This window comes from Macaca fascicularis, chromosome 8 (assembly GCF_037993035.2).
Source record: "Macaca fascicularis isolate 582-1 chromosome 8, T2T-MFA8v1.1".
In the NCBI taxonomy this organism is placed as follows: Eukaryota; Metazoa; Chordata; class Mammalia; order Primates; family Cercopithecidae; genus Macaca; species Macaca fascicularis.
In genome coordinates this window covers 10190794-10216897 of record NC_088382.1, presented here as the reverse complement: position 1 = coordinate 10216897, position 26104 = coordinate 10190794, and the positions used below count along the sequence as shown (strand labels likewise).

The following is a 26104-nucleotide window of genomic DNA, read 5'->3' as shown; positions in this document are numbered from 1 at the left end:
ACCCTCACAAGAGGAGCGTAACCCTTGGGCTCCAAGCCTGCTGGTTTGCCATCACAGAAAGGAGAAGTACAGCCTCCAGTCTGTAATTCTGCATGGTGGAGCAGTCCCTCCTTCCCTCCCCCAGGAGGCTGAGATGCCAGAATCCAGGCGTCACTCCCAGCACATCCTAACATGGCTCCAAGTGGAGTGGTGCCCCTTTGCTAATATTTTCCCAAGACCACGATGTCTCCACCCTCTGGGTACTTTGGGGAGATTCAAGGTGAATATTTCCATACAGAGCAAGACAGCCTCAGGGACCAGCCAAGAGGGAACATGAAGGGACTGGGGGTGGGGGGACTTCAAAACAACCTTGTGGGCAAGGCTGAGACAGTCCCTGCTGAAGGGGCATGCAGCACTCTAGCCGGGGGTGAGGAAACCGCATAGCGCCCCATGGAGGGCTCACACAAAGGAAGAGCAAAGGGAAGGGTCTGTGGACAAGCCAGGTCCCCCACTTCGGGGAAAAGCCTGGCTCCTTGCCTACAACATGCTACTTTCATTGTCAGCAGAGGGAACTGTGGAATTCTCCAAAGTGCATGATCTGGTGGGCGCCTGGCCCAAGCCCTCATTCTTCAGAGGGGGACACTGAGTCAGGGAGCAGGATAGGCTTGGCCAAGTCCACAGTGCAATTCCAGGACAGTGTCTATGAGAACCCAGGTCTCCAAGCCAGGGCCGTGCTCTCCTGCTGCCCTTGACTTGCCTGTCTCTCTGCCTGATGTCTGCTCATCTACTCACCAGGGTAGGCATGTAATTCAGCCACGACCCTTCATGAACCACCTCCTCTGTTGAGAACCAAGCAGATGATGGGAGAGCCCTGCCTCCAACCACCGTGCTGCGCACCTGAAAGAGTTGTGAGCAGGAGGAGTGAATGGGAGAGGAGGAGAGAAGAAGTGGGGAGATGGGTCACCCCCCGAGGAGCACTGCCCAAGTGCTACCTTCAGAGCCAATCCTTTGCACGGTGTAAATAATATTTTCCAACTCTGCAACACAAGCCACCAGCACAACAGTTGCCTGGGCATCAATCACCTGCTTCCACTCTTTTTTTTCTTTTTTTTTTCTGGCGGGGGGATGGAGTCTTGCTCTGTTTCCCAGGCCGAAGTGCAGTGGCATGATCTCGGCTCACTGTAACCTCCACCTCCTGGGTTCAAGCAATTCTCCTGCCTCAGCCTCCCGAGTAGCTAGGATTACAGGCACCTGCCACCACACCCAGCTAATATTTGTATTTCTAGTAGATATGGGGTTTTGCCATGTTGGCCAAGCTGGTCTCGAACTCCTGACCTCAAGTGATCCGCCCGCCTCAGCCTCCCAAAGTGGTGGGATTACAGGTGTGAGTCACCGTGCCCAGCCACCTCCTACTCTACTCTTATGGGGATTCCTTTTCTGCATTCTCATCTCCTTCTGAAGAGAAGTAGAAACAAGATAAAGCAAACTAAAGTAAGCCTTTAAAACAGGCATCAAAAGACAAAATACTGGCCAGGTGTGGTGGTTCACTCCTGTAATCCCAACACATTGGGAGGCCACAGCAGGAGGATCGCTTGAGCCCAGGAGTTCGGAAAAACAAACAAACAAAAAAGACAAAATACTGGTAATGATAATGTGATTATACTGAGATCATAAAATCATATTTATATGATTAAACTGGGGTAATTATGTAAGAAAAAAATGGGATAAGTGTAAGTTACTGCAAGTAAAAAAAGAAACGTGGTACACTCCATATTTTTCAAGAGCTAATGCATGGTAATAAGAATTGCAGTTAGAGCAGGCACAGTGGCTCACGCCTGTAATTCCAGCACTTTAGGAGGCCAAGGCAGGAGGATCGCTTGAGTTCAGGAGTTCAGCCTGGGCAAAATAGTGATAACCTCATCTCTACAAAAAATAAACAAAATTAGTCAGGTATGGTAGCATGTACCTGTAGTCCCAGCTACTCAGGAGGCTGAGGCAGGGGGATTTCTCGAGCCTGGAATTTGGCGGCTGCAGCGAGCTACGATCGCACCACTGCACTCCAGCCTGGGTGACAGAGCTAGACCCCGTCTCAAAAAAATAAATAGAAATAAATATTTTTTAAAATGCGGTGGGGACATGGGCTCTGTGACCAGGCTGTCTAGGTGCAGAGCCCACATCCACTGCCCGGCAGGGCAGCTCTGTCCCACTGCCACTCTGTACCTGGCCCCTGTGCCCACAGGCTGCTCCATTACTGAGGCTGTGACGATCCTGGGGAACAAGCTCAGAGATTACCAGGACCATTTCAACACCACCCACCTGCTGGCCCTCTGTGACTACTTCCACCATACCTTCATCCGCCACTACAAACTCTACCAGTATGTCCTGGGCCAGGACCAGCAGGTCAGCCTGACCGTTGCCCACCTGGAGGTGTGCATGCCACCCCAGGCCCTCCCGCTGGCCGAGGGCATGGACAGGGACTTGTGGACCCACCGGCAGCAGGTGGCGGCGCTGACGGAGGCCGAGGCACAGAAGCGCGCAGACGTGCTGCTCCTGAAAGAGACGCTGCTCCTGGAGCTGGATAGCTCACTGCAGAAGGTGTTCACTGCTGCTGCGCCTGCGCAGCCTGGCCGGGTCCTGGAGAGACAGGTGAGGCTCTGACCACCTGCCATGGGTGGGCACCTGGGCCAGCAGAGACATCAGCCAGGTCTGGCGTCACTGCAGATGGGAGCTCCTCGTTGGCACCCATGGGAAGGGGGAGAGATGCAGGGAGGAATCAAGAGTCTACCACGGGTTTCTCGGTAGACTAAAGGTAGAAATTCATGTCCCTGTTTTAGTGATGAGACGACTGAGGCTCAGAGAACTTTTCAACTCGCCAAGGCCACCAAGCTAGCATGAGGTAGAGTTCACATTTGGACTGAGGCTGACTGACCCTGAAGTCTAAGTTCCTTCCTCTGTGTCATTGATCAGTGACAGATTCCACCAAGAGAGGCATGAGAAAGACTCCAGCTTTGGAACTGCTGCAGATTCTCCAGAGCCAGCACGCCCCCAGGCTAGGGGAGAAGATGGAGGAGGCAGGGACATGGGGACAGCTCGGGGAGGGTCATGTGACCAGGGAGACAAAGGGCGGAGCTGGGACCGGGGGAGGACTTGGGAGGATCTGGTGCCTGGATCTCAGACTTTGGGCTGCCCTCTTGGACAGTCTGCCAGACCACTGGGGCTCTAGCTGCCAGCATTTCCCATGACCAGCTCTTCAATGACCGTGACGACCCCAGCCCCAGGGTAGCTGACTTCTTGAGGGCCTGGCCAAGCCTACATTGGTTTCTTAGCTATACATAGGCACTGAAGTCATCATTGTTGCATCATCTTTGAACATACTTTGAGAGACAAGTATGTGCATGTGTTTCAGGCATTGGGGTCGGGGAGTTGCAGGGCCTGTGAGTTCCAAGGGATTTTGGTTTCTGAATCATCAGCTGAAGAGCAAATGGCCTTGGGAAGTATTCCTTTAGGGTTACACACACACACACACACACACAGGAAAATCTCTACAGAGCAATGAGCACAGCAGCCTGGATGGTGCTCATCTCAAATAGCACATCAGGGGGCCAGGAAATCTTAGCTCATGAAAACATTCAATAAAGACCCAACAAAACCCCTGCAACAGTCTACGGACCTTGCTCTAGCACACGGGGTGGGGCGGGGCATGGCCACAGTGGCCCAAACGGCCCCACACGTCCCACAGCTGTTCCTGCCTGCTCCTCCCAGCTCCCCGCCCAGCCTCCAGCATGGCACTGCTGGCCCCAGCCTGGCGGAGCTGGTGAGCCAGAGCTCCCTACACCGTGTACCCCAGCTATTCACCTGAGATGGGGCACTCAAGGGCATAGAACAAACACTGCGCATTCTCCTATAGCACAACAACCTTCCCCAATAATTTTTTCTACAAAAACAACCAAGAGGATATGCTGGGGCAAATGTGCAATTTTGCATACCTTTTAAGTGAATACAAGATCTCAAAGAAATGCACTATGGACAACCAGTTACTTCCAGTGTGTCCCCTGACAATAGCTCCTCTGCTGTGTGGTTGCTCGGGCAGGGAACCTGGAGAAACACACTTACGTCGTCTGTGTCTCCAGGCTCTGTTGGCCATGACTCTGATGGAGCTGACAAATGGGGTTTCCTGTTTAACTCGGTGGATGGACAGTGGCTGAGTTTCCATTCTTCCTATGGCTGGCTGGGTGGATGACACGCCCAATCTCTGAAGCCATTTCCCCTGTCCCCTCCCATGAAGCTGCCACTAGAACTTTGAGAGGTGAGAATGAGGATGGTTGGGGGTGGGGTATCCAGATGGAGCCTGCATTGACCAGGAAGTAGGGTCTATAGGAAATACGGCACTGGCCAATGGGCCCAGAACAAATGACACACTCAAACAGCCTGGCCATCACTCTAGGCCAAAAGAGAAAAGGGAGGGAGTGACTATTGGAATCTAAAAAGAGAGCTTTACTTCTAGGCAAGGGTTGAGGGACAGGAAGTGTGACTACCCATGGTCCGTGGCCATGGCCAGCCCACAGCCGGTCAGGAGAAGATGAAGATCTCCCCACCCTCAGACCTCCCACCCCTAGTTGACTGAAGTCAACCAGAAGCCAGAGGTCAAGGCAGCCACGGCCCATGGGCAGGGTGAGATGGGTGGACAGTGGACACATCCTCATACCCGCAGTAGGGCCTGAGTTGAGAACCAGATCTGGTGAGACCTCCCAACCCCGCTCACCGGCCCTCCCCGTTCCTTCCAGGAGTTGGAGAGCCTTGTCCGCCAGGTTATCCACATCCAGATGGAGCTCCTGCAGGAGCTGCTGCAGTGCAAGATCCAGAACACGTTCGCCATCTTGGACCTGAAGCTTCAGAAGAAAACTCTGAACCTCAATGCCCCCACCCCTAACCCGCCCCCCATCACCAGTCATGCAGGCCAGGAGGAAGCCCTGAAGCCCCACAGAGTGAACAAAGAAAAGAAAGTGAAGGCAAGGAAGTAGGAGGTCCCGACTGCCACATGAGACTGACTGGGGACCGGTCACCCACAGCCATGAGCCATGCGGCACGGTGAGTTCAGCACCCACCCACAGAGAGACATGTCACGATTAAAAGAAACAAACCCATGCCATCAACTGGTCTCTGTCTTGGAAACCACCTGCTACCACCTGAAATCCAATCCAAATGATTTCCTCCGACGGCTGTGCGCCTCTGCTAAGCGTGGAGCTTTGCTCTGGGGGTACTTATCACATGCTGACAAGTCTGAGCTCTGCTGAAGATGGAGCCACCCATGGGTGCAAGCTGGTAAGAATGAGGGTGCTCCACACACCAGCGAAGCCCTCCAGGGAATCCCATGCCATGTAACAAGAATCTATCCTAGGATTCTTCCTCCTAACATTTAAACCACAGGCTGCTTTGCATGCAGCCCAGCCCATAGGTCTCCCGCAAGAGGACCCAGAGCCATGTGCCCTCTAGAAAACTGTTCCTCCCAGGAACATCCGCACTGGCGGGACTCAGGCCGGGGGCAGGTGCTGTCCCAGAGGTCGGAGACCTGGCCTGGAGCCCGCTTTGCTGTGGATCTGCTGTGTGATGCTGCCTGTGTCCCTTTCATCCCCGGGCCCCAGCTCTCTCTCCTGTCGAGCAGAGGTGCTGTGGGATGGTGTCTCAGGTCCCTCTCTCACTGAGACGTCCTAGGAGAAAGACAAGGTGAGGTTTGCTATTCCCATGTGTCAAGGGTTTCAAGGTTCACGGAGGAAAAGGACCTACTCGAAGTCACACAGCAGAGAGCAGAAGCCCTCCTGCTTCCGTGCTGTTTCCCAGGGGCATCGTTCCTCTTACACAAACAGTGGCACACGTCCTGGAGCTGTTGGTTTGACAGGTGACCGTGGCCCTCGAAATCAGAACGGTGAGGGGGTCACCACATACTGCCTCTTCCCAAGCCCAAGACTGCCTCTGTCCTGCTCTGCCATTTGCCTGCTGCACCCCTTGTGTCCAATAAGGCAGGCCCGTGTCATTAGCTCATCCTGCCCATCTCTCCTTTGCCACCTACTTTCTAGTTTGTGCCACCTGAGGTGCACCTGGTGTCTGTGTTTCCAGGCAGAGTCAGCTGCCTTAGGGGGTCGGGGGGACTTAGCGAGGGGTGCCCTGCTGAAGGAGAAGAGCAGCCCTCTGCAGCCCTGGCAGAGAAGTCCAGGACACAGGAGCCCCCAGCAGGGGAGGCAGCCCTGCTGGGAGCCACACCTGAGACTCTCCTCCCATCTCACCCTGATGCCACGGCCAGGTCTGTTGATCCCCAAGAAGCTTGATGAACTGTCTGATACCTCTTGGGATGGAGGAAGGAGGTTCTGGGAGTTTCTTAAATTTTTTATTCCTTCCTTCCTCTTTCATTCCATAAACATTTTTGAACAACTATATCTACTGTATGGATGAAGCAATTATGGTCTTGAGGGAAGTGTGAGAGCTGCCATCGGATTCTGTCTAGGGCCTCACCAGGGTCCCAGACACCCTCATGGCCAGCGTGGATGGGTGTACTCACATGTGTGTGTGGGAGATGGTGGAGGGGCAAGTGGGTACAGCTTCTACCCAGGCCATGTGCCAGAGACCCACACCTGGCTGAATTCACATGACTTCCATGACCATTTGGTGGCATTTATTCAAGGGCAAGCAGAGGAGGCCTGGGGGCCTGGCATCATCTGAGGGGCAAGGTTGGAGGAGAGGGAAGGCCCAGGTGGATCTCAAGGCCTTCCAAACCCATAAGTGAAAGAAGTGGCCTTTGGAAGAGTTGCATTTCAGGTGATGGGGTCCTGAGCCAACGTGAGAAGCTGCCATCCTCCCTCAGTCCCTGCTGGCATCTGCAGGAGTCCCAGATGTGGTGCAGTGTAGACATATATTTCGTGTGTAGCTGAGCTGTATTTATGAAGAAGTCAGGAGGAGTTGGGAGAGTCACAGGGGCCAGAAATGTGGAGAGAAGTCACAGCAGCGAGTGGAAGAAAGGCCTTGGGCCCCAACCTCCATGGAAGTCAAAACTGGGCTTTCTGTCTCAAGGTAAGAATAGCAAATGGGTGGTCCCATGGGAAAACTCCTCCCTCCCACCTGCCTGAGGCAGCAGCAGGGAGCACCCTCTTACAGCAGACACTGGATAGGCACTGAGACAACTGTGGGACAGTGAACTTCCCACCCATGCCCCCTACTCATTCAAGGCCTAAACTCTCACACCACACAGGAGTGGAGACCCCAAACTGGGAAACTGTCCTCAAGTCCATCTGAAACCAGAATACCAGCTAGAGCCTGTGGATAAACGTACCATATGTTCTGGGTTCTCTGGGGCTATCCTGGGTGACTCCTGTTATCCCAGTGTTGGGCCTGCTTTGGCATGCACGCAGCTTTGCATTGCTCAGTGGAGTTCGCTGAAGACTTGCTCTAAAAGAAGCTGGGGGAGGTAGGTAGCTCCCCACCTGTGCTTCAGCTCCTGCCATGACTGCATCTCATGGTGTGGGACTCTCCTGGTGTGTAGGGCACATGGGGTGTGCCGTGAGCAAGTTCTCACCTACGCTTGAGGCTGCAACTGGAAGAGGCAGAGCGCTGACCTGCCTCTCCCTCCTAACACTCTCTTGACTCAGTGGAACCTTTCAAAAACAGCACCCGGGCCATTCCTGAGATACTGAAATGCAGGCAGACACAGGTAACTGAGGAGAGCCAGCTCTTCCCATGGTGGTGGTGCTGAGAGAAGGACACAGCACCTCTGCTCCCACCAACTGCTCAGCGCCTCAGCCACTTGCACAACCGCAAGATACATGAAGCCACTAGGCTCTGGGGTCAGTGGGAAAACTGAGAGAGACAAGCCAGGCACGTAGGCAGTATGTCCAGGAGCTGGGAGGAAGAAGTGTTCACAGAGGGGAGTCCCCACGGCCTTGCTGCATTGACTTTGCTACTTACCACTTGCTACAAAGCTACAGTGGTTTAGTTATTGTTTGCCACTGCATTTTCATTTTTCAATAAACCCTTTTGGTAGCAATGAACTCAAAAAAAAAAGGAAAGTGCCTGAGTAATGAAAATGTAAATATATTGACTTTCTCTTGCCTAAGAAAGTTAATTATGAAACTGTAACATGCACAAAGTTGTTCTCTGCATCTACCATCTGCCAAGAACCACAGCAATACCACTGACTACCGAAAAGTCTGCTCAAAAAGTGTCAGCAGCTACCTCAAAGGTTCACAGGAACTTTAAGAAGCCTTTCCAGGACAGGCGTGGTGGCTCACATCTGTAATCCTAGCACTTTGGGAGGCTGAGGCGGGTGGATCACCTGAGGTCAGGAATTCAAGACCAACTTGACCAACGTAGTAAAACCCTGTCTCTACTAAAAATGCAAAAATTAGCCAGCCATGGTGGAGCATGCCCGTAGTCCCAGCTTCTCAGGAGGCTGAGGCAGGAGAATCGCTTGAACCCAGGAGGTGAAGGTTGCAGTGAGCCAAGATTGCACCACTGCGCTCCAGTGCTTGGGTGACAGAGCAAGATAGCATCTCAAAAAAAACAAAAAAGAAGAATAAGGCTGTCCAGAACCCAGAATCCACAATTTAACATGCACAGGGGCAACCGAGCAGGTGGCAGTTTAAAATCGAGCTTGCTCTGTGTTTTAAGTTTTCTTATATGTAAGCTGAAAATAAAGCAGTGGTCATTCATTGGATAGCATCTCAGCAGAATTTCACATATGGTGAAACAATGCCAGTTTTAGCGTCACCAGATGCATCAATTGAAACATCAATCAATTTCAATAATGGTTCACTTTATTCATCCAATTCTGGCAAAGTAAAGTTTTTGAGAATTCATTCTGGTGCGGGTGAAACACCTCTCACTACTGCAAGTACTACTGGAAATTCACTTAAAAAGTTCAACATTCAAGATAAAAGCACTCAATTGTAAGATGATTAAACAAATATGTTTGTAGATCTTAGCACCTTTGTCAAAGCAAAGGTCTCACTAGTGTTTATAAAAAACAGAACCTAAGGCACAGAAATGTATTTAGAATTGGCTGTTGGGCATACATTAAGTCATAACTGCACCCAGAGGAACAGAAACTGGAACTGAGGATGGAGAGGGATGGAGAAGGCTCTAGGCAACCTGAAAGGGCAGAATCAGGCTCCTTCTGTCAAGACACTGAGTCTCACAGACAGTTGACGTTCATTTCACAAATATTAATTGACCAATTATCTGTACCAGAGGCTGTCAGGCACAGAGGACTTGGCAGTAAACAAGCCAGACAAGGTCCTCGCTTTTGAGGAGCTCACGTTTTAATGCGGGACGCTAACAAGTAATTGAACAGAAGCAGTACTTGGGAACAGGGATGGGTGCTGTGAAGTCCAGAAGCAGGTATCTAACTCAAGTAACTCTGGAGTGTCAGAAGCCTCCCTGGCAACACTATTCCACAGACATGTAGAAAGTGCCTACTGCATGCCAGATACTGGGATGGGTCTCATATGTAAGGATACAGAAAAGACGCATCAGTACCCTAAAGCAGTGGGGGCAGTCTGGTGTTTCTGACGGGGGTTCCCAGCCACAGCACCTCCCCCTGGCCAAAGGGTGAGCCTTCTCTCAAGTGGACCAATCATTGTGCTCCATTGCCCTGGGCCACAGTGATTGGAGCAGACATGGGCACATGGCCCAAACTGGACCAATCAAAGTACCCCATCTTCAACCCACCCACCACACCCCCAGCCAGGATGAGTGATTCTGGGGGTTTTCTTTCTGCTGCTGCCAGGGTTCTCTTCCTTTTCGTTGTGAGGCTTTAAGGATTGCAGGAGGCCAGAGCAGCCTGTAGCTGCGATTCCAGCATTGAGAGAAAGAAGCCAACAGGCAAAGGGAAACAAAACAGAGGAGAGATTGATTGAGAGACTGCTTCCTTAATCCAGTCGCCCTGGAGGCAGCTCCACCTGTCATCCAGCGTTTGGTTGTGGGAGCTGATGCGCACACACCCAGTATTTGACTGAGGTCAGTGAGACAGGCAGGGCAGAGAATGCTTCAACCATGACAGACAAGGAAACTGAGGCTCAGACAGGTAGAAGGATTGCTCAAGGTCACTTGACTAATAGTGGGAGAACCCCAGGCAGAAGCACATCTTTTACCCCCTAGATGAGGGCTCTTGCCCCATCCACTGCCTCCAAGGACACAGCCCCTGGGCAAGTCCGTCACCCTGTCCACCTATGTAATGGCCCCTGGGTATGAGGTACCCCTTTGTTCTGGACTCCGAGGAAGACCACAGTGTCCACTCTTGGATGGAAAACTATTCCGGACCCAAAAGCAGAACTTCTCCTCTGAGAACTTGCACATGAAAAGCCAAATGAGGAATTTGAGCAAAACAAAACAGAAGTTAACCATCCTCATAATACCCTCTTCAGAATGCCTGCCCCAATAACAATGTCCTCTGACTTGGCTCAGGAGGGCATTGGCCTTGCTAAAATGCACTGAGTCCGAATCTCACCCATGAACCTTTCATCATCCACACACCTCATGGTGTTGCTTAAGAAGTGTCCCCCAGAGAACTCAGAGGGCTTTCTGGTGCTTCCTGTTAAGTAGTTTTCTACCTACTCAAAAGGCTGAGAACACAGGTTTTTCCCAGGGCCCAGATTTTTGAAATGAGAACCAAGGTAACCTTGTGTCCTTCCTGCTCAATATTCTAGGAACATGGCTTCCAGCACCTGGGACCTGAAACATAGGTTTTCTAAACCTAATCTGAACCTCCAATACCATGAGGCTATGTTATTCAGGCCCCATAATTTCAGAAGTGTTTCTCAGGAGGCTGGCCCTGCTGTGGGTTTCAGGTTTCCAACAGAATCTGGAAATTCACCTCCCTTGACCCACAAAGTGGAGGAAGTGGCACTGCCCAGGGCTTCTCATGTCAACCGGCCTGAGTGTATTTTTCCTGAGGACTCCAAATGCCTCCGATGTTTATGTGAATGGGTTTAGACCAGACAGGTAGACGAAGGCTTTGGAACTTTTCTGGCAAAAGAACAGAGCTTTAGGTAAAAGTTGGCTGGCCCTGCCCAGGACTCTGCAGGAAGCACTAACAGGCCAGTTTCAACTGGCCAGCCAGGCATCCTGGGTGTCCTGGGGACACTCACGTTCAGACTCTGAACATGGTGGTGGGAACTCACTGCCCAAAAGGAAAACCTGCCTTCAGACTCAGCCAGTTATAGACAGGTGGCTTCATGTGCAGAGCGGAAACCTGAGACTGCAAGCTCTTCAAAGGTCCCTGTCACCCCCAACCCCTCTGTGGGCCACCTCCTACCTCCATGGCCTTACCTTTGATTCTAGCCAAGGTCACAGAAAACTGTTCCAGGTAGGTTCCTCCCACTGCATGTGGCCAGCACTCATCTCAAGTCTATGCCAAATGTCTGCTGCTTCCTCTCCTGTGACTTCTTTGATGTCATAGCATGGGACACCTTCAGGAGCCAACATGACATCTTCTCCTGCACATCCTGGGGGTGCAGGGAGCTTAGCAGTCCATAGAACGACCCAGCCAATGGGAGATGGGAGCCTGTGACCAGCTTCTCTTGCCTTTCTTCCCTCAGGGAGACTTTTTTTTTTTTTTTTTTTTGATACAAGGTGTTGCTCTATTGCCTATGCTGGAGTGCACTGGCACGATCACAGCTCACTGCAGCCTCGACCTCCCAGGACTCAAGCTATCCTTCCAGCTCAGCCTCCCTAGTAGCTGGGACTACCGCCTTGATTTTCCTCCATATGGGCCTCTCCATGTGGCTGCTTAGGCTTCCTTACAACATGGCAGTTGGGTTCTAAGAAGGAGGAAACAAAAGCTGACAGTTCTCTGAAAAGGGGAACTGTGTCTGAAGGCAGGGGCTCCTTCTGTGCAGTGAGTTCCCATCTCCCAGCTAATTTTTTGCATTTTTTTTGTAAATACAGGGTCTCACTTTATTGCCCAGTCTGGTCTCAAGTTCCTGGGCTCAAGTGATCCTACTGTCTCAGCCTTCCAGAGTGCTGGGATTACAAGTGTGAGCCACCACACCCTGCTAGGGAGACAATTCTGAGCTATAGCTCTATGTTCCTCAAAAGGTCCCAGAGGGACCAAGTCCCAGTCAATCATAGTGGTGGACAACTCAGGGATACACCTTATATTAGCTTTTCCTTCTTCTCCGTCTTTCTGTCTTTGGTCCTCATTCCTGCTACTCCTGGATCACTTCCCAAAGAAACTCTACACTATGAGTAAACCTGGGTCTTGGGTTCTGTTTTTGAGGAGGAACCTGGGCTAAGACATGGGACTTCATCTTCATGTTCCCATATGCCAGCATGAGCTCTGTCTGTGCTAGTTACTTATTGCTGCATACCAAACTATCCTAGAACTCGGTGGTTTAAAACAACAATCACGGCCGGGCACAGTGGCTCATTCCTGCAATCCCAGCACTTTGGGAGGCCAAGACAGGCGAACCATCTGAGGTCAGGAGTTCGAGACCAGCCTGGTCAACATGATGAATCCCTGTCTCTACTAAAAATACAAAAATTTGCTGGACGTGGTGGCGTGTGCCTGTAATCCCAGCTACTCAGGAGCCTGAGGCAGGAGAATCACTTGAACCCAGGAGGCAGAGGTTGCAGTGAGCAAAATAGTGCTACTGCACTCCAACCTTGGCACCAAGAGTGAAACTCCATCTCAAAAAATATTAATAATAAATAAAACAATAATCATAATTTTGCAATTTGGGCAGGGTTCATGTGAACAGCTCATTTCTGCTCTACATGCCATCAGCTAGGGCAGCCCAAAGGGGGCTGAAAGATCCACTTACAAGATAGCTGGCCTCTATGGTGGCAAGTTGATGCTGGTTGTTGACAGAGACTGTTGACAGGGAGCCTTGATTCCCTTCCACATGGGCCTCTCCATGTGGCTGCTTGGGGCTTCCTCAAAACATGGCAGTTGGGTTCTAAGAAGGAGGAAACAGAAGCTGACAGTTCTGAAAAGGGTCAGAACAGGCAGAGCATCACTTCCAATGCACGCTATTCATCAAAGCAGTGTAAGGCCTGGCCCAGAGGAAAGAAGGTAGGAAAATAAGACACACCTCTTAGCTCAGGGAGTGACAAGCCATTTTCAACTATTCTTAACCTGCCACAATGGCGCAGAACACTACATTAACGAAGACTTGAATAAACAACTAAGTAAAGAAATCAATTAATTAATTCAACCAGTCATTACTCAATGGTAACCTTCCCTCAACCCACATAGTCACTACTACTCTTCTGAAATTTTAGAATAAAATATTAATTTGATAACTTATTTGAGACTAGAAGGTTTTGTGACCTCGGGGTCCTAAAATATTAGAGCTTTGGAATCTTAGGGGTAACCCACCTCAGCCACCTCAGGCTGAGGAAAAGGAAAACGGGAAGGAGAGAATTTGTCCAAAGTCACTGTCTTGGTTATTGGCAGTGCAGGTCGCAACGCAGGGCCTGGATTCCCACCCAGGTCCCCCATGTCACACCTCAATGCCAGCTTAAGGGATGTGAGGACTGCGGCCTTTCCCACAGGAAACTCCACTTCCTGGGTTCCTCGTGAATCTTCATCCCCAAAAATGCCACTCTCCAAACTGTTGTAAGCAGTTTTTGAAAACTTTTCAGAAACTGGGCACAGGAGGGACCCTATGAACAGGTTGAGGCTGTCAGTGTGGAAAAGAAGCTCAGACTCAGGTCCAAAAATGCTGCTGGGTGGCACTGCCCACTTCATGCAGGCCAAAGGCTGGCCTGCTTTGGTGCCAGTCATGGGCCAGTCAACCACACTGACCTGGTCAATCACACTGATCCAGTCAATCACAGTGACGCAGTCATTCACACTGATCCAGGCGATCACACTGACCCAGTCAATCACAATGATTCAGTCAAACACACTGATCCAGCCAATCACACTGATCCAGTTGATCACACTGACCTGGTCAATCACACTGACCTGGTCGATCACACTAATCTAGTCGATCACATTGATCCAGTAAATCACACTGACCTGGTCATTCATACTGATCCAGATGATCACACTGACCCAGTCAATCACAATGATTCAGTCAAACACACTGACCCAGCTGATCACACTGATGCAGTTGATCACATTGATCTGGTCAATTGCACTGATCCAGTCATTCACACTGACCCAGTCAATCACATTGATCCAGTCAATCACACTGAACCCAGTCAATCACACTGATCCAGTCAATTACACTGACTCAGTTGATCACATTGGCCCTGTCATTCACACTGATCCAGTTGATCACACAGACCTGGTCAATCACATAGATCCAGTTGATCACATGGATCCAGTCAATCGTGCAGACCCATTCAATCACACTGATCCAGTCAACCACACTGACTTTGTCATTCACACTAATCCAGTCGATCATGCAGACCTGGTCAATCACACAGATCCATTTGATCACACTGACTCGGTTGATCACACTGATCTAGTCGATCACACTGACTTGGTCATTCACACTGATCCAGTCATTTTCAATGGTCCAGCCATTCACAGTGACCCAGTTGGTCACATTAACTGCCACATTGATAGTGGGCAGCTTCCACATTTCATGAGCATTTGTGGAAGCCCTGGAATGTGCAAGGCACAGAGGAGGATACAAAAATAATATAATGAATGTAGTCTCTCTCTTGATATTGAGTAGCTACCATAGGTCAGGCATTTCATTTCATTATCTTCATTTTATGGATAAGAACTGGGTAATTTCTGTTGTTCCCTAGCTACTAAGCAACTGGCTGGGGTTTACCCCAGGCCCAGCCGACCTAACCGTCCTCTCCTTTCCCTAAATCACCCTGCACACTGGTCAATGTTCTCCTCTTCTAGGAAGTTTGATCAAGTCTGGAGGCCAAAATATCCCACACTCAATCCATAAGGAGATCATACCCCCCAACACAGAGGCAGAACCCATCACAGAAGAGTCAGCACTCGGGCACAAGAGGCCTGGGAGGGAGGCTGGGCAGGGCCGACCCTAAACTAGGCAGAGGCTGACTGTGGGAGGAGACTGGAAGGTAGTTAAAGGCAGTGGTCAGAGACAGGTTGCCTGGGGGAGCCAGGGGGAGCCATGGGTTCCAGAATTTCTGTGTAAGGGGGCAACTGGGGAGCTCCTGTGCACCAAGTTCAAAATCGGAACTCAGAGACCTGTCTCAAAGCTGCCTTTGCACAGTGTACCCTACTGTCTTTTCACCGCATGCATACCAAGGTGCCACGTGCCCTCTACCAAGCCTGTCTGGGTGCCAACAATCATTAGTGGGGGAATGTGGCCAAGGGCCCTGAATATAAGACTGAGGCTCTGAGCTCTGGTCTTGTTGTTTGGAAGCCCCTGGGATTTCAAGATGGGCAATGACAGGACAAAGCAGGAGGAAAAGTGCCCATTTATGGAGCAAGCACTTGCTTTGAGTCATTTGACCACAGTGTGAAAGTCAATGCACCTCTCCACTGGGTGAGGGGGTCTCAGGATCCCAATTCCTCCAAATGAGGAAGCCGGGGCTCAGGGGAATGCAGTGACTCACGCGGGTCTCAGCTAGCAGGTGGAGGAGCTGCGCACTGGGCCTAGGTCGCTGCCCTTTGAACTGCACTTCCCTTCCCCTCAGCAGTGAGCTAGACCGGGCTCCACCGTGGGGCATAGGAGCCAGGAAGACCACATCCTGCAGGGCCACAATCCAGCTGGACAAGAGAGACACACTTAGGAAAATGCCCACCAAAGCCCCCTGTGCAGTTTCTAGCAAAGGGAGGCATCTCCAGGCCAGGGGCACCCCGGGGCCTTTGCCCCTCCTCCTCAGGAAGAGAGGTTTCCGCCCTGAGCAAGACAGCACACGTCAGAGGCTGAGGCCGACCAGGGGCCAGTTCCCAGCACTCGGGGTAGCTGGGGCCAAGCTGCTGACTCACCCTGTAGCCCTCAGACAAGTCACTTCCCTCCTGGGTACCCAGCATGGAATTGAAAGTGGGCATCCCTATGTCCCAGGCTGCCAGAGAGGCCTTTCCAACCAGGGCTGACTGGCTGGGTGGAGAGGGGATTGGATGATTGTCAGCAGAGTGCGAAACATGTTCTTTGGAAACGGATATTCAATGGAATAACAGAACTTAACATTTAGAAAGTGAGAACACAGTGGCTCAAACCTGTAATCCCAGTACTTTGGGAGGCCGCTTGAGCCCAGGAGTTCAAGACTAGCCTGGGCCTGAGCAACATAGCAAGATTCCGTCTCTACAAAAAATTAAAAAATTAGCCAAGCATGGTGACACACACCTGTAGTCCCAGCTACTCAAGAGGCTGAGGTAGGAGGATCACTTGAGCCTAGGAGGTCGAGGCTGCAGGGAGCCGAGACGGCGCCCCTGCACTCCAGCCTGGGTGACAGAGCGAGACGCTCTGTATTGGTCAGGCTCTCTCTCTGTCTCTCTAATATATATTATAATATATATAATAATAATATTATATTTATATTAGAGAGAGATATCTCGCTCATATGTATATATGAGATACATATATTATATATATATACTTAATAAACTCACATATATATATGAGTTTATTAAGTATGAACTCACAAAACCACAAGGTCCCACAACAGGCTGTCTGCAGGCTAAGGAGTAAGGAGAGCCAGTCCGAGTCCCAAAACTGAAGAACATGGAGTCTGATGTTTGATGGCAGGAAGCATCCAGCACAGGAGAAAGATGTAGGCTGGGAGGCCAGGCCCATCTCTCCTTTTCATGTTTTTCTGCCTGCTTTGTATTTGCTGGCAGCTGATTAGATTGTGCCCACCAGATTAAGGGTGGATCTGCCTTCCCCAGCCCCCTGACTCAAATGTTCATCTCCTTTGGCAACACCCTCACAGACAGACACACCCAGGAACAATACTTTATGTCCTTCAGTCCAATCAAGTTGACACTCAGTATTAACCATCTTACCTCAAAAAAAAAAAAAAAAAAAAAAAAAAAAGCAAGTTTCCAAAACAATGCAAACCCAACATTCTAAAAGAAAGCTAAAATATTCACATAAGCACACACATCTGGAAAAAAAAAGTCTAGAAGCAATACAACAGGATGTTAACAAAAGATGTCTTTGCATGGTGAGAGATACGGGAATCTCCCGCTGCACACTCTCTTCGCTGTGTCTCTGTACTTCCAGGTCTCCTACGTGTACCTACACAACATGTTTAACAATAAAAGGTTTGTAATTGGGCTTGGAAGAATAACTGACCAAAGTGCCACTTTACTTCCAGAGAGAACTTAGCACCCTTATTACTACAGAGTGAGCAGCTCACTCCTTACTGAGATAAATCCTAACATGAATCATCAGTGTCAGCCCCGCCAGGATCTGTCCCAATGGGGTCAACAGGAGAGCCAGATTTTGTAAGTGTGTGTGTGTCCATATGTGTCACATATTTTCTTCCTAATCACACACTTTGGTGAGGACAGTGTTACAAATAGCATTCCTGACTGATGGAAAGGGTGGGGTATGGACACAGCCCAGGAAGTGGCAGGGATCCAGTGAAGAATTAAACTTTTCCAGGGATCATTGAGGGGAAATTGTATTAGGAATTAACATCTCACCCTCGGCCCTCTCCTAAGCCATTCCCGTTGCTTCTATCACCATAATCCAAAACCTCCTGGCTGAAAGTAGGACCAATTTACAGATAGAAAAATTGAGCCACAGAGAAACGAAACAAATGATCTAAGATCACATGCTGAGCAGAGGGCGCACCAGTCAGTGTTTGCACCCTGGGTAGCTATTCAACCCTCTAACAAGCATTGATTGGACGCCTACTATGTGCCTGGCATGAAGCAGGCCCCATGGCATGAAAGATACATAAAATGCCTTTCCCAGATAAATACATTTCCAGACTAGTGGCAGGAGACAGACTTAAAAACAGAGCTTGCATCATGACGCTGTGAGAGCTATGTGAGAGGCTTGTGAGAATGTACAGAAAACGGGCCTGCAAACTGCATGGCTGGAGACTGGCCGTGGGTAGGCTTCAGCGGGTGGAGGGCTGTTGCAAAAGCTCTTTGAGAGGAGGAACACTGTGCTAGGTCCTGAGACAGGCGCAGGAACCTGCCAAGAAAAGGTGTAGGGAAAGGTATTCCAGAGGGAACAGCTTATGCAAAGGCACTGGGGTATGAGGAAACATACCCTATTTGGAAATTGGCAATGCCCAGAACCCACAGTGTGCTGTGGGAACTGTGTCAGGTGATGAGGGCCAGGTAAGTTGGGACTGGATTGTAAAAGGCCTTGAATGTCCCCCTGTGAAGTTTAAGCTTTACCTTATTGGCAGGACTGGGCAGATAAAACTTTTTAAGTAAAAAGGAAATGTTGTTAGATCTTCCGGAAGCATTATCTCTCTAGCTGGATGGGACAGGGGAGTCTCAGGGTCATAGTCAGTGAGTGACGGGGTGACTGTCTGGGGCGGACAGTCATGTTAGGATTCAAAGCATGGAATCTGGGAGTCCATGGGGCACGGAGCCCCTGCCTCTCCCAGGAAACCAGCAGCAGCCTCACACCGGGCCCTGCCTGGCAGGGAGCGTGCTCCTGAGTGCCAGGGTTACATGACGATCCACAAGGTTGGGCTCAGATGACAGCGGCCTCTTGCCCCATCCCGTCCAGCCCAACACCCAAGGTGGAGGGGTGGAGGGATCGGGTGATGTGGGCAAGGCAGGGCAGAGTTCCCAGGAGGTGGGGCCAGGGCCGGTTATGCATGGGAACAGGGCCAGGCCAGGTGTCTGGGGGCCTCTTGCCATGGCCTGGTGACAGAAGGTGGGGCAGCAGCCAAGGGCAGCTGAGGCAGGATGGAGATGGTGTCGTGGGAGGTGTTCCCTGCCTGGATGCAGTAACTGTGGCTCCAGCCCAGCCGTGCACAGCACCTGAGGCTCACCCTGCCACGGCTGTGCACAGTGGGATCCCCACCCAGGTCACCCCCCAGCTGCCACCTCCCTAGAGACCTCCAGATGCCAAGGCCAGGGTCAGAGAGGAGGGGACCCTCCCCTTTTCCTTGCTCCCTTTTCACAGACTCAGAGAACCAGGAATATTCCAGCTCTTGGAAACTGTCGAGTCCTGCCACTGAATTTACTGAGACCCAGAGAGGGGAAGCAACTTGCCCAAGGTCACACACTGGGCAGCCCCACAGAGCATTAGATGAAAAGGCCTAAGTAGACCCCCACCTTCCTTCACCCGCCCCTCCGTGCTCGGGAGACACAGGCAGTGGGGGCAGTCCAGTGCCCGACGCCTGGGTGCAGATGGTCTCACTGCACGGGGAACTCCCTGCCTGCCTCTGGGCCACCCATTGGCTGTTTCAGGACCCCAGACTCAGCTGCGGTTGCGGGAGGCTCACACAGGAGCAGCCCGGGAGATGGCTGCTCCTCCTGGGCAGGAACTGGGGCAGGAGACAGGGAGAGACTAAGGGAGCCGGGGGCCAGGCTCCCACCCTCTAGCCATGTGTGTGCTGCTCCATGGATGGAGACCCAGCCCACCCAGCTGTGTGGCCTCCCTCAGCCCTTCACCTGGCCTCAGCTCCAGCTTTGCCACCTGTGAAAGGACAGAAGCATGCCTGCGTGAGGATTGCCGTGACGGTCGCATGAAATCCTGAGGTGAGGCCGCACCTCGCAGATTCGAAGGGCAGAGCTGCCGCCTGCTCTCCAATGTGCCCGTGCAGTCAGCTCTCAGGGACACACGTCCCCTTGTCCCCAAGGCAAGCACAGGTTCATCTTTTCTGGCCGGTAAACACTCCCTTCATGTACCTTTTGTTACCAACAGCCGACTCCCTGAGGAAGGCGGGAGTGCCTGTGTCAGTGGGGCTCGGAAGGCAGGTCTGTAGGGAAGGTGGGGCCCACCTACAGGTTGGGGGGAGTCCCTTGGGCCCAGGGCCCACTGGAGGCTGTGCTGCAGCAGGAGGCTTGTGTGAGAGCTGGCGCAGCTCTGGGGAAGCTCACATCTGGGACTGTGCCTCTGAGCGGGCTCCTAGTCTCCCAGGACCTCAGTCCTTATTTCACAGCTAGGGCACTTGGCAGATGCTGCAGGCATCCCTCCCAGCCACAGGCCCCCTGACCGGCCCCTCTCTTGTCCCTCCATCTTGTGCACATCCCTACCCCCAAGCTGGAGCCACACATCCCAATCCCCCAGGGCAGGAGATGAGACTGGCCCTAGAGGGCAGAACAGAGAGTGGAAAAACCAGAGGGTCGGTCCAAGATGACACTGAGAAGGGGGAGCTCTCCCTCTAGCTGCCGCCCTCTTCCTCAGCAGGGACTGGGACTCTGGGCTGCCCTTGGGAGTGGCCAGCACCCCTCATCATTCCTGATGCTTCTGGAAGGGAGGGAGACCCTGAGCTCGCATGTGGCTCAGCCCTTCCAGTAACAGACAGGCAGCGAGGCTCAGGGAGGGGTGGGAACTCATCCAGGCCACACAGCTCAGGGCGGAGCCGGGGTGGCGTTGGGGTCCCAGGATGCCAGCCCCTGCCTTTTCTCTGTGCCAGCTTGCCTCCAAAGCCCACAGCCCTCAGCTCAGAGGATGTCCTTCCAAGATGGACACAGAGACAACAACTGACCGGGTGGAAGGAGGCTGGTCCATGGACTGTTCGTGAAAAAAGAGACCAATTTTCTAAGCCCAAATGCTAGGCAGGGGGTCTGATAAAGACAAATGATGTGCGGTCACTACTATCCTTGAAAATGGTTGATTTTGGAGCAAGAAGGCATCCATTCTGGGGGACCGGGGTGGTGGGGCCCTCAGAGAGGCCGAGTGCTCCAAGGCAGAGACCTCTGGACTGCTGGGCCCCCGTCGGCTTCCTGCGGCTGCTGGGACAGGGTGGGGAAGGAAGGCCAGCCGGAGCGAGCTAATCTGGAGAAGTGATTTTCCTCCTGGGCCAGCCCTTCCCTGGGCAGGGCCCTCAGCAGGCTCGAAGGTAGGGCGGCCAGGGCTCTGCAGGGAGGGCCCGGCTTATCAGGCAGGAAACACTGGGCTCCGGCCACATCCTCCTGCCCCTGGTCACAGCAGCTCCCATGGGCAGGAAAACACTCAGCAGCCACTGCTCCTCGGCCTTCCCCGGCCCCTCCTGTGAGCCTTCCTCCTCCTTGGAGACAGGAGTACTGTGTGCTGGTTCTGCCGCCCCCAGCTCTGCCTGCCCCGCCAGGTGCTCTGGACCACCTGCCGCCTACTAGCGCCCTGAATCCTGGTCACAGTACGGCAGAAACCCGACTGAGGGGCCTACGGTGCTGGGGATGTCGGGGTGGGCTCCTTGGACCCATCTATGCCAGACCGGGCTGTCAGAAGCCACCACCTGTTCCCTCCCACGGTGGCCCACAGGTGCACACTGGGACGCCCCCTCCTCTGGAGCGTGTTCTCAGCCCTGCTGTCCTGGGCCAGCACCCACGGAGACAAGCTGGGCTTCAAGCAGCATGACAGCCAAGGCCTTGGGAAGTCTCCTAAATACATGGAAGCCCTAAGCTTCAATATCCCCTCCCGCCTGCACTCTCCGGCCCCTTCCTCGCTTCACCCCACACCTCTGGAGCTGTGCTGCCAGCCCCTGCCCCTGCTGAGACCCTGATGCAGCTGAGCCCTCCCGAAAGATCCGCTTTGGCGGCTTCTCTCCGCAGCCCTGTGCCTCTCACCCTGGCCCGGGGGATCCCACCTCCCCAGATCTCTCCCTACCACCCACGCTCCCCCCACAATCCTTCACCGACTTCTCCTCTCTGCTTTGTGCCCTGGGGAGGACACCATTCCCTCTCTGGGCTTCCATTTCCTCTTTCATCTGATCTGGATTTGACAATGACTCCCGCCAGCCTAAACAGTCAGTGATTTTATTTTTCAAGGTTACAGAGCTTGATTAGGGATTACAATCTCCTAATTTCAAGCCTTGGTTCTTTCTGGCACCAGTGCAACTCTGCTGTTTACCTCTGGATGCCTCCGAATGGCCTGACGGGAGGGCAGGATGGATCCCTTAGAGTCTCCTGTCTCCTGCAGATCTTATGATGTTTCATACTTTCTGTAACTTTCGTGGTGCCCTGACCTGTGGGAGCCGGTGCTGATGTTTTTCAGGGAAAGGAATAAAGAAAAAGAAAGTTCCGTGGCTCCCAGGGATGGGGATGGAGGAGCTACGATGCCCTCTTGGGTTCTCTGATAGGATGGGAACACCAGCTACTGTGCTGAGACGGCAGGAACCCAGGGATGCCTCTGGCCACCCACCCACTTTGCACGACCTCTCAGGCCTGGAAGTCACAGCCTTACCTTGCAGGTGTCAACAATGGGACATCTAAAACCCAATGACGAGTCTCCCTGAGGCCCCTGGAGGCTGCAGACCTTTCATTCATCAGAAACCGTGACTTTTCTGGGTGGAATATTGTCCATTTTTTATCGTCCTCCGTCCATCTTTGTCCCAGACCCGCGCCACCCCACGGCCCCTCAGATAGATGGAGATGAGTGACCATAAGAAAGGACAGTGGCCAGGGATGGGGAACCAATCACCATTTGAGCCAGGAGTGAGCATGAGCCTCTGAGAAATGACTACACCCCACACCTACATGCAGAACATTCCAGAAGCACCTGCAGAGCACCCCCTCTCACCCCCTGCTGAAACCCCACTTTCCTCTCCCAGTCTTTTGTAATGAGCCTTATCTTCTCCCTCCCACCCCCACATCCATGTGACACTCGGCCTCTAAGGGGAACGCAGACCAGAGAGGGGGTCTGGAGGAAACCACAGGCTCTACCCGAGCCTCAAACACAGTCCCCAGGGGAAAGAAGGGTGACTGCCAGCCGTCAGGGACCAGGATTGCTCCAACCTCCGCAGATGACGTCAGCAGACGTGGACCTGAACTGCAGCAGAAGGGACTTAGGTGAGACGGAAGGAAGGACTTTGGGATGATGGAGCTTGTTAGACTAGCTTATAGAAAGCAATCCCTCTTTCTTTTCAGGATTCTCCAACCAAATAGAAGCCCATCTGCCAAGAATGGCAAAGAGGCCATCCTCACTAGAGGAAGGAGAATGGGCTAAAAAAGGACCCAAATGGTCTCTTTCAATCCCAGTTCCGTGGCCAAAGAAGGAAACGGACAGAGTTCCTCTATAATCCACATTAGGTTTACTCAGGGGGTCCTCTCCCCTCATTTCTCCCTCACAGTCCATACCAATGTGACAATTGCTGAACACATGGGCTCTGAATTTTTCAAGCTAGTACCCACCTCCAGGCCTAAAAACATCTAAATGATCTCAAGAACTCCAAAATAGGCAATAGCTCTGCTACACATTCACATAAAGCTCTGCCATTTCTAAAATGCATACGAATCCACTCACTACCTCCTTAGATGACAGAACCGGTTCAGGGATTTACCCAAGTCCCAATTAAAATCCAGGGATGGGTAGGGCCAGACCGTGCCCCCAGGTCCCGGCTGCTTTCGGGCATCCTCCCCCTGTATCAGGAGCTCCGAGCGACCTGAAGATGCAGCCAGCAGCATGGGCGCGTGTACCTGGGAAACCTGGGAGGACCAATCCAGTTGCCTCGGTAACTCACAGAGCAATCCTTTGCCCCATATAAGAGGTTGATGCTTAAACTCAGGATAAAAACCACTTTCACACATCTTGGGCTGAGAGCAGTAGAAATGGGTCAGAAGCCAAGGAAGAGTGTGTCATTCACGGTGGTGTCTGGGAAAAGGGACGCTTTTTGCTATTGGAAGCCGTCAGGAAGCACAGGAGAAGGCAGAGGTGCCAGGACAAGTGACGCAACGGAGCCCAGTCAGATTTCAGGCAGTCTTATAAATAGTCTTCAGACTTTAATTCTTCCCGTTAAGAAAAAGTGAGTTCATTCTGGGAATGGAATGGAGTCATTTTTCCTTCGACAATCAATTGAGACTCTGGGAAACCAATGAACCATTTGAAGCAAAGCCTGCAAACATGCTCATGCGCTTAGACCCAGTGACCTCCTGCTGGGAATCCAGCTGTGAGTGCAAACCAATAGACTCACTGCGGTGCTGTTGATAACGGCAAAAGAGCAACAATTTAGTGATCTGATAGCAAAGGGATGGTCGAAAGCGCTGTGTATTCACTGCGGTATTCTGCAGTCATCAAAAATGATAAAAATTAAGATGGATATGAATGTGGTAAAATTTCTACAACAGAATATTGAATGGAGAAAGCTGAATGCAAATGGCATCTATAGCTACACAATGTTCACAGCATGTGTGCATGGATGTGGGACTAGGGAATTCAGTGTACAAACATGAGTGTATTGAAAAAAGGTCACGGAGTGGGTGGTTTTTCTTCCCCCCCCCCCGTTTTTTTATATTAATCTTTCAACTAGGAAGAGAACATCTTTTGCAGAAAAATGAAATTTAATGGCATGGAAAAAAGTTTATTTAATATTATGGATAAAATGTCTATTACAGAAGATATGTATATATGCATTATATCTACATCAAAAAAAGAAAAAAGGGCTTCATAGATATATACCCAAAGTATTACCATTAATGTCTCTAAGTTGTGGACAATCGATGACTTATTTTTTTTTCTTTATGATGTTATTTTTTTCTATATTTCCGACAAACACTGTATGTCCCTTTTGAGAATTGAAATATCAGTGAATAAACGGATGGATGGATGGATAGATAATAGATGGGCAGGTGAGAAGGCGGGTAAGGTATGGGATGGATGAATGGAGGTGTGGGTGGGTAGGAGGATGTATGACTGGCCAGCTGGATGTACAGGTATATGTGTGGGTAAGCTGATGGATGAATAGAGAAAAAAAAAAGAGAGAAAGAGAGAAAGGAAGAAAGGAAGAAAGGAAGAAAGAAAGAAAGAGAAAGAAAGAGAAAGGAAACAGAGAAAGAAAGAAAAAAGAAAGAAAGAAGGGAGGGAGGGAAAGAGGGAGGAAGAAAGGAGAAAAAGAGAAAGGAAAAAAGAAAAAGAAAGGAAAATAAAAAAGAAAGGAAAAGAAAAAGAAAGAAAAAGAAAAAAGAGAAAGGAAAAGAAAAAAGAAAGGAGAGAAAGGAAGGACTAAAGAAAGAAAAAGAAAAACGTAGGCTGAATGACTGGCTGGATTGATGGATGGGTGTGTATGGATTAAGGAGTGGATGGAAGGATAAATAAAGAAGGAAAGACAGAGAGAGATGGGGTGAATGGACAGATGGATAGATGATAGATATGTAGACAGATAGCTAAGTAGATTCATATAGATGTCTCTCTCTTCTTTTCCTTCCTTCCTTCCTCCTTCCTCCCTCCCACCCGTCCCTTCCAAATTCCTTTCACTGGGATGAAACCAGGAGCATAGCCTCCTCAAAAGAAAAGGGAGGCGAGAGCGATGACAGCAATCTTCTGCCCTCAGCCCTCTTCTGCTGCTCCACGCTGGGGTGGGAGAGGAGTGCTCTCCCTGTGTCTCCGTGCCCATCTCCCACCCCAGTTCTGCCAGGCTACGCTCCAGCAGGTGCAGAAGAATAGTCGTGGCCACATCAGACCCAGCTTCAGAGCCCCAAGAAGGACACACACAAAGGCCCCAGGGTCTTGGTTTCCAGGGAAATGGAAGGTAAAGTTAGGGACGCAGAAGGATTCATTCAGGTCTTTACCACCAAGATTAACTGGCATACCTACAAGGCATCCCAGGTGATCTTTTAATTTATATGTTCATTCATTTGTTTCTCCAGCAGCCTCTGTGGGTCACCTGTGGGAGAGAGTGCACAGGGCGGATGGTTCCAGGCCTGGCGGTGAGCGCAGTAACCAAGGTCCGCCTGAGTCCTGTGGTCGCCTGGGGAGGACAGTGACTGGCCCCTCTGCTGAGCGAGGTTGGGCGTGTCTGAGCTGGACTAGGACAGTGAGTGTGATGTCACCAGATGGTGACGGAAGTGAGGGTCGCCCAGGTCAGGGAATCAAGGATTAGCATTGGTGAAAACACAGGAGCAGAGAGAAGGCAAGAATCTCCCGGGCCCCACAGGCTTCCCTGTGGTAGGGTACACTGCAGCAGGCAAGGGCTGCGTGAGAGGCTGCTGGAAAGAACAGGGGCAATCACAGGGGTGCTCACATGGGGACTGAGCCTGGTGTTCTGAGGCTTATGGCTTGCACAATTGGGGCAGGGGGTGGGGAGCTCTTAAAGAATACAAAAGCATTTTCCTTTTTGCAAAGGTTTTACAAACCAGTGG

General features: G+C 51.4%; 1 protein-coding gene across 1 annotated transcript in view; it reads left to right on the top strand.

Annotated features, from left to right (window-relative positions):
• The window catches only part of C8H8orf74 (chromosome 8 C8orf74 homolog), a 30315-nt gene extending 25192 nt beyond the window's left edge, over positions 1 to 5123 (top strand). Inside the window, exons 3-4 of the mRNA XM_005562592.3 lie at positions 2219 to 2625; positions 4764 to 5123. Of these exons, the coding sequence (XP_005562649.1) occupies positions 2219 to 2625; positions 4764 to 5000 (644 nt within the window). The 3' untranslated portion in view covers positions 5001 to 5123. The remainder of the gene's footprint in view (positions 1 to 2218; positions 2626 to 4763) is intronic.
• Positions 5124 to 26104: the final 20981 nt, after the last annotated feature.